This window comes from Carcharodon carcharias, chromosome 31 (assembly GCF_017639515.1).
Source record: "Carcharodon carcharias isolate sCarCar2 chromosome 31, sCarCar2.pri, whole genome shotgun sequence".
Taxonomy (NCBI): Eukaryota; Metazoa; Chordata; class Chondrichthyes; order Lamniformes; family Lamnidae; genus Carcharodon; species Carcharodon carcharias.
In genome coordinates this window covers 17,114,591-17,131,460 of record NC_054497.1, presented here as the reverse complement: position 1 = coordinate 17,131,460, position 16,870 = coordinate 17,114,591, and the positions used below count along the sequence as shown (strand labels likewise).

Below are 16,870 nucleotides of genomic sequence, written 5' to 3'. Positions count from 1 at the left end.
CTTTTGTGATGCATGGCTTGATTTCAGCAACAAGTGACAGATTGCTGTGATTGTGCAGCTTAGATATATGAAGCTATCAACAATCCCCTGCATCATATTGTTAATGCTGATAGATGGCAGTATAGCAATAACCTGCTCCATGACATCTGTCTTCCTAATGATGATGGTGAAACCAAACTCATTACAGCCTTGACAGAGTCTGTCCATTTGCCGCTGCAGGTGTTCTACACTATGAAACGTGGACACGGCATCATCAGCGTAGAACAACTCTGATGAGGACTTGGCATACCTTTGTTTTGGATCTCAGGCAAGCAAGCTTGAACAGCTTTCTGTCAATTCTGCTACGCACCTAGACACCCCTCTGCAGATGACCTGAAAGCATGACAGCAGCAAAGAATATGCCAAAATGTGTCGGTGCCAGAACACAACCCATTTGACCACACTGTGGACCTAAAGCGTTCCAATGTTGCCCGGTCGTAGCTGACCTTACTAATCATGTTGTCACAGAAAAAGGAGATCCCCGAGCTGCTTTGGTGAACAGCAGTTTTCTCCAGCAGCTTAAATAGGTCCCTCTACACACATGGTCAAAAGCCTTGGTGAGACACATGAAAGTAACATATAGTGGTCTCCTTTGTTCACGGCATTTCTCTTAGAACTGCTAGACCGAAAAGATTATGTCAATTGTAGATCTTCCAATTCTGAAACCACACTGGGATTCGGGATAGATGCAGAGTAGATCCGCAGTCTGATAAGGGCATCACAGGCAAATACTTTTCATATGAAGCTCACTTTGTTCTTGTACAGGATCATAATCTCTGCGTCATGCATATCGTGGAGCACAGGCCCATCCCTCCAGCAGAGACAGAAAAGTTTGTGCAGATGCTGCAGTAGCATGGGTTTCCTATACTTGATGAGTTCAGGCACTATGGCATCAGGATCTGGGCCTTTGCCCATGACAAGTCATTGGCTTTGCTAAGCTCCTCCACTGTGGGTTCAATATTCCGGTTTGCCATGACAGGCAAGCTTTCTATGGTGTTCTCCCTTTGGAGTACGACTAAACATAGTGGTCCACCCATGGCTACAACTATTTATCACAGTCACTGATGACCCTCCCATGCCCTTATTTTCAATGGAGCCATTGTCTTTGCTGATGAACCTGTTGCCTTTTTGATCCCTGCCTACATACCCTTGTGTCGAAGGACATCTGGATATTCTGGCAGACTTGTAACCAGTAGGCACTGAAACACTGCCTAGCAGTCTGTTGGACTTTACTTCAAGCAGCTATTAGTTCATTCAGAATTTTCTCACTCTGATCTCTTTTGAAATTAATAAGAGCAGACTGCTTGGCATCAACGACAGGTTCCAACACAATATTATTAGCTAGCCTTGAAGCCATCAGCATTTTTGCACTCTTGCTTCCCATAAGTTGAGTGCAGTATTGTAGATAGTGTCTCAAAATATGTTCCATTTTGATTTTGCACTCTGTGGAAATGCCAGAGAGTATTCAGGTCACGGAATTGTTGGTTTTTATCTAGGTAGGCAAATGACTGACATTGATACAAGAACGGCATTTCTGCTTTGAATGAAAAGATTTCAAGGGTTGCATCCTCACCCTGGTGCACACCAAGGAGTGATCTGTATCACAGTCAGCGCTGTGGTAGCTGTGTTGAGAATGCTGTTCAGAGTCACATCTGGTGGTGATCAAGTCCAGCTGGTGCCAGTGCCCTGATCTTCAATGTCTCCAGGGCACCTTGTGGTATAGTTTGTGGTGTGTTGGTTACATAAAGCTCATGGTAGCAGCAAGACTCAAGTAGTCTATGTACCATTCTCATTTATCTTTCCCAGGCCATGATGTCCGAGGCAGGAGGGCCATGCCTCATGATCCGCACCTACTCTTGCACTGATATCCCGCGGTAGGTAAAGATGTTCTCACAGAGTCCCTATCACAAAAATGCTCCCCCACTGACACTTCTACCATTTGCCCGATTTCGTGCCCAAAAGTTAGGTCCAGCACTGCCCCTTCTTGTAGGACTTTCTATGTGCTGGCTTAAAAAGCTCTCCTGGATGCATTTAAAGAATTCCACCCCCTCTAAGCCTTTAACACTTCATCAATCCCAGTTAATACTGGGGAAGTTGAAATCCCCTACTATTATTACCCTATTAATTTTTACACGTCTCTGAGATTTGCCTACATATCTGCCCTTCTATAGCTCTCTGATTGTTTGGGAGTCTATGGTAAACTCCCAGCAATGTGATTTCCTTTTTGTTTTTAAATTCTACCCACATGACCTCATTTGAGGAACCTAAGAAATCATCTCTCATTATTGCAGTAATTGACTCCTTGATCAATATTGTGATAGTACCTCATCTTTTACACCCCTCCCCACCACCGTCTCGCCTCAAGATTCTACACCCCAGAATATTGAGCTGCCAGTCTTGCCCCTCCCTCAACTATGTCTCCGTGATAGCAATGATGTGATATCCCCATGTGTTAATCAACACCCTCAACTCATCTGACTTAGGGATTCTGCTGATAGCAGTATCAAGTTCCTCACAGAACTGGTCTTTCACCTCTGTACTGGAGCACAGTGTTGGAGCACAGATAAGGGTAGGGTTAACTGGCCCTGTTTGAGTTGAGGGGCAGATAAAAAGAACAAGTTCTTGAGGGGGTTCTATCATTGAGAGTAGTGATCCCCTACTGCGAAGCCTACACCTTGCTCACGCATTTCCTCTGAACTCTTCTCCTGCCAGATTAACGTGAAGGCTGCAATGGGACTTGATAGTCTCGAAGTTATCATTGCTTGCAATGCCACTGGGTAAAGGTTGCCAACCCACCAAAATTGTGCAGTTGTTGACTGCACACCTCATGTTAAAAGGTGACATGTGCAGTCCTTTGCCTAGGACAGCAAAAAGCCCTACAGTGATGGATGAGTGACATTGGATACAGGGCTGCGAACATGGAGTCTATAATCACAGATCTGCAAATAAGCGGTAGATGCCTGATGGTCAATGAGCTCTTGGATTTGGGACAAAAGTAGCTACCCGGCAGCAGCTTTTAGGGTCCTTCTTATGGACAGGTGCAGGAAACTGGCAACATGGTTTCTCATTTCCACCAGGATTCTGAGGTTGTAATTAAAGAATAGTTGCAGTAAGAGACAGGGATATGAAGGGACTTGTGCTTCTTGGAGATATAGGAGAAGGGCAGGAAAGTAAAGTTGGTGTAGAAATTCAGACAAGATCTTATTGAGATCGTTCAGGCTCGAAGGGTCATATGGCCTTGTCCTGCTCCCATTTGTTATGTTTTCCATGGGCATTTCAAGAATGAAGTACACTTTGTAGCACACTCAGAGGCCAAAAGCAAAATTACTACAAAGAAGGCCTAGTTTTAAGTAAGTATTATATCTTCCAAGCCTGATCATCTTAATGAAGTCGCTGAATTCCTTCTGGTGTTCCTTTCATATTGATGGAGCGTTAGAAGTGGCAGTTACTGGCATGGCTACCTCATGCCATTGGGCCAACATTACAGCCTTTGTGGGACTCCTCCCTGTCATTCTGAAAATCTGGTTCCTCCTCTGCTGCAATCTGACAGCAAGACCTCCACTATGCCTCTGACATTTTGAGGTTCTCTGCCCTGAAAAAGGTAAATGTGAGATTTTCTTGTTTTCCAACTTGACTTAGGAACAAAGTGGTTGCACAACAATTTGCAGTTACTGTAGCCACTTCAATGCTATAGCAGCACTTGAATTTCTTCCTCCCAGAGGGGTGACTACCAATAGATGGTGCCAACAGCTCACCTCAATTAGTGGGAACAGGCCAGAAAGAAAGGTTGGGCAGCGGTCACAATTTATTTTTAAGTCTTTGGACCACATACACATATTTACTCAGTGAGTTTCTAAAATAAAGCTTTCACAAAAAACAAAATTGTGATATAAAGCAGGCGTTCTCAACTGGAGGTCCTCGAGAAAGTTTCAAGGGGTCCACCAGCTTATAGGTAAAACTAGTACTTTCTTTATTGCCATTACAAAATACAGCAGCACCCATTCTCAAATCAGCACAGCCCCACACTGCACCTGCCATATAGTGAGGCTACTGAAAAGTGGAAGGTGGTTATGAGGTTATAAATTAATGTGTGATGGTGAAATATGAACCTGGAGCCAGACAGCAACGTATGGGGTTAGTCCTAGAAACTTACCTAGGGAAAGGCGGCAACTTCCAAGCAAATCCCAGTTTCCCTCAAACGTGAGATATGTTGACAATTAACCAGATGAATTTCACCCCAGCTTTTCTTCCCCTAAACTCCATCCTCCCATTGATTCAGCCCCTGCCACAGGCTCTGCCTTCCCTCGTCCAGTGTCTAGCTCTGCTGGGGTCACTATTTAGCCATCTGCAGGTAACCACTCTAATAACCCTTGAGACAGAGAACAGGCCCATCAATTCATCATGCAGCACCTCCCAAGAACAAGGAATGAATGTGGTGCAAGTTCACAATATGACTTATCAAAGCATCCCCTTTAAAGGGAGGTAAAAACCAAATTACTGCAACAGTGCACATATTGGAAAACAGGTCATTACACAGCTACGAAGAGCAGGCAACATTTCTTCAGAAGGAGTTGACATTTCGAATGCTTTGCTCATCCATGTGAGGTATCTGATGCTATGTTTGCCCATTTGGGTGAGGGCTAGGATATTTTTAATATATTCTGATTCTTGGGACATGGACAAGGCTGTCATTTATGCTCATCCCTGGTTCATGTGTATTTATTATATGCTAAAAATTCGGAAATTAATGGCTTCTCAAGCGACATCATGCATTTTTTACTTCATCTAAGATAACTTACAATGAACTGGAAAAATGATTGTTTTTACACAGTAACTACTAGATATGAGTAAGTTTTTTAGTCCACCATCAGCTTCAAAACAACAAAACCCACAGAGCGATGATACAGAACTTCCTTCATCAAGTTCAACCATAAGGGCCAGAGAACTCTGAGGAAGTGGAGGTGTGAGTAAAAACATAAAGCCACTATTAACACTGGAAAATTAAGGAAATATTATGACAGCTACTTGAATTTAGGTTTAGTCTGTACTGGAAATGGCGATATACCTCAACCACAGTGCATAATTTCTGTACAAGCATTGTCGAATGAATCTTTGAAACCCTCTAAATTAGGGACACTTAATTGCTAAGCATGAAATATAAAAGGACAAGCAATGTTTGTTTTTTGTAATTGCATAACTGTTTTTATGCTTATATTTTATAATTATACAAGAAAAAAATACTTGTGTTCCAGGGTCTGCAGAAGGGGGCCTCAGCCTCAAGAGGCAAAAAGCTTGAGAATCCATGACGTAGTAGTGTACTGAGTACACAGTAATGTTCTATTACATCTACTGGCCAGCATGATCCACAGACACTTCTACTTGTTCACTACTAAACTGGCTGGCTTCATTGTTGCTAATTTTAAGTCCAATAGTTGCACAGATACTTACAGGTTTCCTCTGTTTACGTCACCTCCATACCCTTCCAGTTGCCCTGAAGTTGTATCAGATTTCTTATCTGGGAAAAAACATTGTTTTTTTAAATTAATTAATAGCCAGTAACCATTAAATACAAGGGTTAATTCCATAATCCCATAATTCTAGAGGAGAAGGCCATACTCGAAGGAAAATAAGTCAAAAATAGAAAATGGTAGCTGTGATCCTCCAACCTATTCTTCCTGTGAACACAGCTAAGAGCTGGGAAAGCATAACTAACCTGTATAGTAATTTCAGAAAGTTCAACATTTCCAATATTGTTGCCACAAGTATCTGTTGCCTTGCTTCAATATTATGCACAGAGCCTTTTTTGGCCAGTGGAAATAAACCCCAAAAACTGAAAATGATAAGTTCATTACCCTGTCTTCACCAATTAACATTTAAAGATTGGTACAACATTATACAAACCTGTCGGTAAAATGCAAATGTTTTCAAAGCACGTAGCCTCTTCATTCTTTCCACTGGAGAATCTAGAGAGATTATATTTTTAATAGTCAAGTCACCAACTCCTTCATATTTTAAACACTGGAAATCTAAACCACCCTTACTATCTAAAATCTCTAAAACCAAGTCTCATCATAAACGACCTTCCTAATCAACATGGTTCATTATCACTAAGAAATACATGTAACAAGTATTATTTTATTTCCTATCACCTCAACTAGTTTTTTCTTTTGGGAATAATGGGGTTGCTTGAAAGACCCAGATCTCTAGCCATGTGTTCAAAGGCTACTTGAGTGAGGGGGCAGGCGCTAAAATGTATTTGGACGTAAATCAGTCCTTCCTTTACACAAAGGCTTCCTGCTCTATTACTCTCATTAGTGGCAGTGTAAAATGCCCAAAATGTCGCTTCACAGTTAGCTGTAGTCCATTTTGTCCACTGTAAGGAACATCTAAAAGGGGCTATATGCGTATAGTTACTGCGGAAGCATCACCAAAGCACTTCAGACAATAACAACTTGCGTTTATAAAGCATCTTTAATGTAGATAACTGCCCAAGAAAAGACACAGTCAAAGGAGACACTGAAAGGATGACCAAAAGTTTGTAAAAAAGATAGGTGTTTACAAGAATGGTTCCAGGGGTGAGAAACTTCAACTACGAAGATAGATTGGAGAGGCTGGGACTGTTCTCCTTGGAGAGAAGAAGGCTAAGGGGAGTTTTGATAGAGATGTTCAAAATCATGAGAGGGCTGGACAGAGTAGATAGGGAGAAGCTGTACCCACTAGTAAAAGAATCAAAAACGAGAGGACACAGATTTAAAATGATTTGCAAAAGAAGCAAATGTGACATGAGAAAAAACTTCTTCACACGAGTGGTTCAGGTCTGGAATGCACTGTCTGAATTGTGGTGGAGGCGGGTTCAATCTAAGCATTCAAGAGAGCATTAGATGTTTGTTTGAATAGAAACTGTGTGCAGAAATACAAGGGAAAAGGCAGGGCATTGGCACTAGGTCATAATGCTCATTTGGAGAGCTGGTGCAGGCAGGATGGGCTGAATGGCCTCCTTCTGTAATTCTGTGCAATGTGCATCTTGGCTTTTCTTTTACCAGAAACTAATTAACTTTTGGAGTAGGATTCTTGCTGATGCAGTACAAGGAGATTCTCAGTAAATGTTCAAAAGGAGCCAAATAAGTTGCTAGAGGAATCTCAAATTGCTGTATGGAAAAGTAGGTGGGATTTTAGGTAACATACCTTGTGGTCACAGTTATCTCCTGGAACTCACTGGAGACTGAAGTCAATGCAGCATAAAATCAGGAGGGTTGTAAATCAAGTGTCTCACTCAAAACCACTTCTTGCCAGGCAACTTCAATTGAAATCAGAGCTTCAGTTTCCCAAGCACAACAAAGAGAAAAAGGAACAGAGACCCTTTAGGTCAAGTCTCCTTCAGCAATGCCTGGAATCGAACAGTCCCAATGTAAAGATGAGAAGAAAAATGAGGCCCACTTCATTTCCCTCCTCAGTCAACCATTGACCACCTAAGCAGAGGGGCACCTGTAGAAAAGAAACACTAGTGCTTTTTTCTGGTGCTAGTCTGAAGATTTTGGCAGGCATGGATTTCTCATTTTTAAAACCCACCCCCCAACCTCTTTGTGGGTCCAAGGACCTTCTAGATGTTGCTTTCCATGCAAATGGCCTGGGACAGAAAAACTACATTCTAACAAGCACTGCACAACTCAAATAAACTGTAATTGTCAAGCACCCAGCTGAGGGCGCCAAAAGAGAATCTACTCTTACATTTTCATTCATTCTTTCATTCATTGGGATGAATTAAAATTCAGATTAAACTCAGAAGTCACTGCATGTCAGGAATGTTAAACTTCATTACAATTATACCATTATCAAAGCTTCTAACTATATATATATACATATATATGTAGAAAAACCTATATACACAGTCTATGGTAGTTACCCTTCCTGTCTGCATTCAGCAATCCACTGCTTCATAATGTTGTGGAAGGTTCCTAAATTCACAGCAATGTCCCTTTCTTCAGGATTTAGCATTTTGTGCAGTAGTTTTAGCTGCCCCTTCTCACAGCTTTGACCTGTTACATCTTCCAGATATCTGATGATTCTGGATACGTATACTTCCCCTACAGATACAAGAGGGATAATCAAGGCCAGGCTTCATTAACCATTGAAAAACAGCTAGTTTAAAATGCAATCAACTTTTACAATGGACTGTACACAGGAGCATTAGAACAGCCCAGGGTGAAAAACAGTAATGTGTTCCTTCGAAGCCCTTCTCTCTAGCACCTAACTCTTCCCACTTGAACATTTAACTACATTTTAATTGTTTACTACTGTATTGTATTTGTTCCTGCCAAAATATCTGGTGAATTATCAATACATTTATCTCCCTTTGAATAAAGAAATTCTTCTAATATGTATTTCACTCATTCACAATTTCTATTTAGCTTGGATAACTTTGAAGTTGTAATTTGGCTTCACCTTATAGAATTTGATATGGCTTGATGCCCCTTCGAACATTTTGCAGTAGGTTGTAGAGCTTGTGCTTTTTTCTTTACTCTTTCATGGGATGTGGGTATCACTGGCAAGACCAGCATTTATTGCCCATCCCTAATTGGCTTTGAAGTGAATGGTTTGCTAGGCTATTTCAGAGGGCAGTTAAGAGTCAACCACATTGCTGTGGGTCTGGAGTCACATGTAGGCCAGACCAGGTATGGATGCCCTAAGGGCATTATTGAACTTGATGGGTTTTTAACAACAATCAGTGATAGTTTCTTGGTCACCATTACTGAGACTACCTTTATATTCCAGATTTCTTAACAGAATTCAAATTCCACTAGCTGTCATGGATTTGGAACCCATATCCCCAGAACATTAGCCTGGGCCTCTGGATTACTAGTCCAGTGACACTACCACTACACCATTATCTTTTTCTCTCAAGGCTCAGCTCCTTTACATTTAGGATTATTTCTGTTGTTCATGCCTGCACCCTCTTTATTTCATGTACCTTTTTATGGTATGTGGCCATAACTGAAAACAATTCCAAAGATAGAATAGCCCTTACATTGTACAGTATAAACTCTCTAAATCTGCACTAAAGCTTTGGCATTATCTAAATCCCTGATTAGATTACAGCCTAGTAACCACTTCAAGCAAGTAACATGTTACCTTTCCCTTCGATATCACAGGATTCAAATGTGCAATTTAGAACATCTTCCTCTGAGCAGATATTCATGTCAGTTGATTTCTCAATAGAGTCTTTTGCAATAATTTCACACACCAGTTCTGAAAGGACAAGAAAGATGTTTTCTGTCAGAATCACACATCGTCCACGTAGCATTAAGGTAAACAAAATAAAATTGTCTCATTCAGCAAGAATGCTGTTTCAACTATTGATGAAAACTTTATGGCCATGCAATCGGAGCAGGGGATTGCAATTGTAGTTATAGAGGAGAAACCCAAAAGTACTGCAGCATGTTTTTATTTTAAACAGTCTGCATGTTTCCTTCCTGAAATTCAGCCTAATTAACAGGCTGTCTATTGGGAAATCCTGCAGCACAAAGCAAGGAGGGAAGCTTGGAGGTACTAACAGGGGCAGGGGGAGTGGTCAGATGGTGGTCTAGGGAATTGGTCAGTGATGGTCGTCGGAGGCAGGGGCGGGAACAGTTCAAGGCTAAGATGGGGAGATGATGATGGTCAGGTGGGGTGGAAGAGTGAGATGCGGTATGAAACAAAAATTACTTTAGTGCCAAAATTTCTAACATGGTTCTTAAGGTCTGAAATTTGATTTTTTTTAAAGGAAAATTAAATGTTTTGCAAGTAGAAGGAAGGGACAATTAGCACGCCTTAACAGGCTTATTTTAAATTGAATTAATTACTTTGTTAGAATAGCATACAAGTACCAATTAAAGTTATGGAGCTAGAGAAGGACCACTCACAACTATGGCCCTCAGGTTGTATCGAGATGCACAATAGGTTAATCCAGAGGAAGGACAGCATTAAGAAAGAGTTCAAAGGAGTTCTGATGGAAGGATCATCATCAACCCAAAGCGTTAACTGTTCCTCTCCACTGAGGCTGCCTGACCTGCTAAATATTTCCAGCATTGTATGTTTTTATTAATAGTTGGTTCCTGTTTACTTTGAACTTTATTCTAATATAATAGAATTTGCACCGATGCTGAGTTATTCATGGGTTAGCGTCATAAAGAAAAGGTGCACTTATTTGGTTCTGATTCATTGAATTAAGTGAGGATGACTGACAAAGTCCTATGTTCCTATATAGATATGCAGAGGAGAAAAGGCTAAGTGAGTGTCAGGTGCTAGGATGGAAACTATAGTGAGAGAATATTTCTTTATTTGTAAGTGGGTGAGAAGGAGTTAAGGCTCTGATGTCAAAGGTAGATAGTATGACACAAAATGATGCTCAGCGATGAAATGTGCTCTACTGCCCTTTGTAGCTGTCATTGAGGACAATGATGCATCATATAATGTTTTGCCTCCATCAAAGTCTGGTTTGCACCCCCTACCCCACCATCCGCGAGAATAAACTCTAGGTTTAACTGTAAACTGAAGTGCAGGGCACAGAGAAGCTACATCATGCATCTGCAGCATAAAGTACAGCCACACCACTTACCTAGGCAGTGAAAGCATCCCTTTAAGACTCCAAACGATTCTTCTTCAATGACCAAACTTGTACATACAGGTGCCTCATTGCAGTGCTCCTCTGTTGCTGACTGGACTACATTTAGTGAGATCATTTTAGATGGGGTCAGGGATAGATTTCATTATCCACAAACCATCTGCTAACATGTTCTTTTTTGCTGAAAAGGGCCTATCTCACTGCAGCCTGGCTGTGATACCAAAGGTGATTTATACACAGATTTCTTCTAAACGTATCAGTCACCTGCACAGTTCTTTTCCAAATTACAGCATGGCTGCACAGGATCATCATCAAAGCATATCGTAAATATGGACTCCTTGCTGTCCTTAAAAGGGGAGCTGGGCAAGTCCTTGAAAGGGTAGCTGGAAATAATGCCTTAGGGAGGCAGTGAGACTTTTCCAGATTTTTTTCTCAAAACGGCCAGATTCTTTTCTTCAGTTCTTCGTCTCTCCCAAGTGATTATGTGAATTGAGGGGATAATGCAGATTAATGGGGTATTTGGTGGGACTGGTCTTTTTTCCATCTGTTAGGAAATAAAGATAGTTAAGTAAACTATATTTGTATTTGTGGGTGTTAGAAATGGGTTTTAGCTTTAAAGTTTGATTTGTTTTTTCTGTATGTGTGTGTTAAGAAAAGATCAAGTTGAGTTTTAGTTTTACTTTAAAAGGTGCCTGCATTTCTGAAGTGCTTTATAGCTTTTCAAACTAAGTTAAGCAAATACAAGAGTAGGAAAATCTGTGCTGCTGCCTAGCAACAGGGGTCTAAAGAGGCAGGCCCCATCTACACACATACATAGAAAAACTAAAGAAACAGCAATTTTGAGTTCAGTTTGAAGACAGCTGCCTGCCAGGCAAAAGCAACCCAGAAGGGGCAGATAGCCAGTCCAAAGTAAAAAAACAAAAAACTGCGGATGCTGTAAATCCAAAACAAAAACATAATCACCTGGAAAAACTCAGCAGGTCTGGCAGCATCGGCGGAGAAGAAAAGAGTGGTGGGGGGGAGGGGGGTGCAGAGAAGTGGAGGGGGGGTGTGGTTGCAGGGACATGCAAGCAGTGCTAGAAGCAGATCATCAAAAGATGTCACAGACAACAGAACAAAAGAACACATAGGTGTTGAAGTTGGTGATATATATCTAAACGAATGTGCTAATTAAGAATGGATGGTAGGGCACTCAAGGTATAGCTCTAGTGGGGGTGGGGGAAGCATAAAAGATTTAAAAATATTTAAAAATAATGGAAATAGGTGGGAAAAAGAAAAATCTATATAATTTATTGGGAAAAAACAAAAGGAAGGGGGAAGAAACAGAAAGGGGGTGGGGATGGAGGAGGGAGGTCAAGACCTAAAGTTGTTGAATTCAATAATCAGTCCGGAAGGCTGTAAAGTACCTAGTCGGAAGATGAGGTTTTGTTCGTCCAGTTTGCGTTGGGCTTCACTGAAACAATGCAGCAAGCCAAGGACAGACATGTGGGCAAGAGAGCAGGGTGGAGTGTTGAAATGGCAAGCGACAGGGAGGTTTGGGTCATTCTTGCGGACAGACCGCAGGTGTTCTGCAAAGCGGTCGCCCAGTTTACGTTTGGTCTCTCCAATGTAGAGGAGACCACATTGGGAGCAACGAATGCAGTAGACTAAGTTGGGGGAAATGCAAGTGAAATGCTGCTTCACTTGAAAGGAGTGTTTGGGCCCTTGGACGGTGAGGAGAGAGGAAGTGAAGGGGCAGGTGTTACATCTTTTGCGTGGGCATGGGGTGGTGCCATAGGTGGGGGTTGAGGATTAGAGGGTGATGGAGGAGTGGACCAGGGTGTCCCGGAGGGAACGATCCCTACGGAATGCCGACAGGGGGGGGTGAATGGAAGATGTGTTTGGTAGTGGCATCATACTGGAGTTGGCGGAAATGGCGGAGGATGATCCTTTGAATGCGGAGGCTGGTGGGGTGATAAGTGAGGACAAGGGGGACCCTATCATGTTTCTGGGAGAGAGGAGAAGGCGTGAGGGCAGATGCGCGGGAAATGGGCCGGACAAGGTTGAGGGCCCTGTCAACAACCGTGGGTGGAAAACCTCGGTTAAGGAAGAAGGAGGACATGTCAGAGGAACTGTTTTTGAAGGTAGCATCATCAGAACAGATGCGACGGAGGCGAAGGAACTGAGAGAATGGGATGGAGTCCTTACAGGAAGCGGGGTGTGAGGAGCTATAGTCAAGGTAGCTGTGGGAGTTGGTAGGCTTGTAATGGATATTGGTGGACAGTCTATCACCTGAGATTGAGACAGAGAGGTCAAGGAAGGGAAGGGAAGTGTCAGAGATGGACCACGTGAAAATGATGGAGGGGTGGAGACTGGAAGCAAAATTAATAAATTTTTCCAAGTCCCAACGAGAGCATGAAGCAGCACCGAAGTAATCATCGATGTACTGGAGAAAGAGTTGTGGAAGGGGGCCGGAGTAGGACTGGAACAAGGAATGTTCCACATACCCCATAAAGAGACAGGCATAGCTGGGGCCCATGCGGGTACCCATAGCCACACCTTTTATTTGGAGGAAGTGAGAGGAGTTGAAGGAGAAATTGTTCAGTGTGAGAACAAGTTCAGCCAGACGGAGGAGAGTAGTGGTGGATGGGGATTGTTTGGGCCTCTTTTCAAGGAAGAAGCTAAGGGCCCTCAGACCATCCTGGTGGGGGATGGAGGTGTAGAGGGATTGGACGTCCATGGTGAAGAGGAAGCGGTTGGGGCCAGGGAACTGGAAATTGTTGATGTGACGTAAGGTGTCAGAGGAATCGCGGATATAGGTGGGAAGGGACTGGACAAGGGGAGAGAGAAGGGAGTCAAGATAACGAGAAATGAGTTCTGTGGGGCAGGAGCAAGCTGACACGATTGGTCTACCAAGACAGTTCTGTCTGTCTCACACTGAACAATTTCTCCTTCAACTCCTCTCACTTCCTCCAAATAAAAGGTGTGGCTATGGGTACCCGCATGGGCCCCAGCTATGCCTGTCTCTTTATGGGGTATGTGGAACATTCCTTGTTCCAGTCCTACTCCGGCCCCCTTCCACAACTCTTTCTCCGGTACATCGATGATTACTTTGGTGCTGCTTCATGCTCTCGGCGGGACTTGGAAAAATTTATTAATTTTGCTTCCAATCTCCACCCCTCCATCATTTTCACATGGTCCATCTCTGACACTTCCCTTCCCTTCCTTGACCTCTCTGTCTCAATCTCAGGTGATAGACTGTCCACCAATATCCATTACAAGCCTACCAACTCCCACAGCTACCTTGACTATAGCTCCTTACACCCCGCTTCCTGTAAGGACTCCATCCCATTCTCACAGTTCCTTCGCCTCCGTCGCATCTGTTCCGATGATGCTACCTTCAAAAACAGTTCCTCTGACATGTCCTCCTTCTTCCTTAACCGAGGTTTTCCACCCACGGTCGTTGACAGGGCACTCAACCGGGTCCGGCCCATCTCCCGCGCATCCGCCCTCACGCCTTCTCCTCCCTCCCAGTAACATGATAGGGTCCCCCTTGTCCTCACTTATCACCCCACCAGCCTCCGCATTCAAAGGATCATCCTCCGCCATTTCCGCCAACTCCAGCATGATGCCACTACCAAACACATCTTCCCTTCACCCCCCCGTCGGCATTCCGTAGGGATCGTTCCCTCCGGGACACCCTGGTCCACTCCTCCATCACCCTCTAATCCTCAACCCCCACCTATGGCACCACCCCATGCCCACGCAAAAGATGTAACACCTGCCCCTGCACTTCCTCTCTCCTCACCGTCCAAGGGCCCAAACACTCCTTTCAAGTGAAGCAACATTTCACTTGCATTTCCCCCAACTTAGTCTACTGCATTCGTTGCTCCCAATGTGGTCTCCTCTACATTGGAGAGACCAAACGTAAACTGGGTGACCGCTTTGCAGAACACCTGCGGTCTGTCCGCAAGAATGACCCAAACCTCCCTGTCGCTTGCCATTTCAACACTCCACCCTGCTCTCTTGCCCACATGTCTGTCCTTGGCTTGCTGCATTGTTCCAGTGAAGCCCAACGCAAACTGGACAAACAACACCTCATCTTCCAACTAGGTACTTTACAGCCTTCCGGACTGAATATTGAATTCAACAACTTTAGGTCTTGACCTCCCTCCTCCATCCCCACCCCCTTTCTGTTTCTTCCCCTTTCCTTTGTTTTTTCCCAATAAATTATATAGATTTTTCTTTTTCCCACCTATTTCCATTATTTTTTTATATATTTTTAAATCTTTTATGCTTCCCCCACCCCCACTAGAGCTATACCTTGAGTGCCCTACCATCCATTCTTAATTAGCACATTCGTTTAGATATATATCACCAACTTCAACACCTATGTGTTCTTTTGTTCTGTTGTCTGTGACATCTTTTGATGATCTGCTTCTATCACTGCTTGCTTGTCCCTACAACAACACCCGCCCCTCCACTTCTCTCCCCCCACCCAACCCACAAGCCCCCCCCCCGCCCACACACACACACACACACACAAACACACACACACACACACACACACACACACACCTTAAACCAGCTTATATTTCACTCCTTTCCTATTTCTACTTAGTTCTGTCGAAGAGTCCAAAGTAAAGTTGGTTGAAAGTAGCTGCCTGAGAGAGACTGGAGCAAAAGGGGCAGATAGCAAGTCCCAAGCTAAAGAGGAAAGTCCCCAAATCCAGGGGACTGGAACAGGAGTAAGTTCCAAAAAGACCTTCTAGTCAAAGGAAGGACAGGAACCTGGAAAAGAGCCTGCTAAGTGAAGTTAAAGTGAGGAGCAGAGAAAGGCTCCAAGCTTCAAGCGACAATGGTTTGTGAGGAATTAGAAGGTCCAAAGAGACAACTGAAGGTCTGTAACTCTTTGCTATGGGCATGTGAACCAGTGGTGTACTGTTGACAGCTCAGTCAGTGAGAGAGTGTGAAATGGAAGGAAGCTTGAACGCATGTGGTGACCCAGGGGAGGGGAACATCGGAAGGAGAGTTTGAAACTGTGGAGGTGGACACTTGCGGAAGGCGTCTGAGAGAAAGCATCAGCTTAGAAGATTCCAAAGCAAGTTATGGCAGAATAGAGGTTGGAAACCCTCTTGTGAAAGGGGGAGTTCAGTGAGACTGGTTGTCTAACGGTGTAACAAGTGACTGGGAGGAGTTGATGAGAGATCCCTAGCACCTGTCTGCGGTGGCATCTGTCACTTGGTTTCAGGGTGTGGTGTGTCTGGCCAGAAGCACAGAATTTTAAAGGCACAGAAGGCCATCCAGCCCATCATGTCTGCACCGGCTCTCCAAATGAGCATTATGACCTAGTGCCATTGCCCTGCCTTTTCCCCAGACCCCTGCACATTGTTTCTATTCAAATAATCATCTAATGCCCTCTTGAATGCCTCGATTGAACCTGCCTTCAGCACACTTCCAGACAGTGCATTCCACAACGAACCACTCATTGTGAAAAAGTGTTTTCTCACATCACATTTGCTTCTTTTGCAATCACTTTTAAATCTGTGCGCTCTCATTCTTGATTCTTTTATGAGCAGTAACAGCTTCTCCTTATCTACTCTGTCCAGCCCCCTCATGATTTTGAACATTTCTATCAACTCTCCTCTTAGACTTCTTCTCTCCAGGGAGAACAGTCCAATTTATTTTCATTACTGAAGTTTCTCATCCCTGGAACCATTCTTGTAAAACCCTTCTGCACAGTCTCCAGTAGGTTCACATCCTTCCTATAAGGTGGCACCCAGAACTGTACACAATATCCAGCTGCGGTCTAACATGTGTAGTATATGAATTCAGCATAACTTCCTTGCTGTTGTACTCTATGCCCCTATTAATAAACCCCAGGATATTATACTACCTGTGGAGGCGATGGCACAGTGGTATTGTCACTGGACTACTAATCCAGAGAGCCATGGTAATGCTCTGGGGACGCAGGTTCAAATTGTCACAGCAAATGGCGGAATTTGAATTCAATAAAAATCTGGAATTAAAAGTCTGATGATGACCATGAAACCATTGTCGATTGTTGTAAAAACACATCTGGTTCACTAATGTCCTTTAGAGAAGGAAATCTGCCGTCCCTACCTGGTCTGGCCTACATGTGACCCCAGACGCACAGCAATGTGGTTGACTCTGAAATGGCCGAGCAAGCCACTCAGTTGTAACAAACCGCTAAAAAGTCACAAAAAAGGAATGAAACCGGACGGGTCACCC

General features: G+C 43.5%; 1 protein-coding gene across 1 annotated transcript in view; it reads right to left on the bottom strand.

Moving 5' to 3' along the window:
• The window catches only part of LOC121271595 (protein KASH5-like), a 99,256-nt gene that overhangs the window by 66,551 nt on the left and 15,835 nt on the right, over nucleotides 1–16,870 (bottom strand). The window contains exons 2-5 of the mRNA XM_041177630.1: nucleotides 9,169–9,285; nucleotides 7,943–8,123; nucleotides 5,941–6,002; nucleotides 5,488–5,554 (exon numbers count right to left, since the gene is read on the bottom strand). Of these exons, the coding sequence (XP_041033564.1) occupies nucleotides 5,488–5,554; nucleotides 5,941–6,002; nucleotides 7,943–8,123; nucleotides 9,169–9,235 (377 nt within the window). The 5' untranslated portion in view covers nucleotides 9,236–9,285. The remainder of the gene's footprint in view (nucleotides 1–5,487; nucleotides 5,555–5,940; nucleotides 6,003–7,942; nucleotides 8,124–9,168; nucleotides 9,286–16,870) is intronic.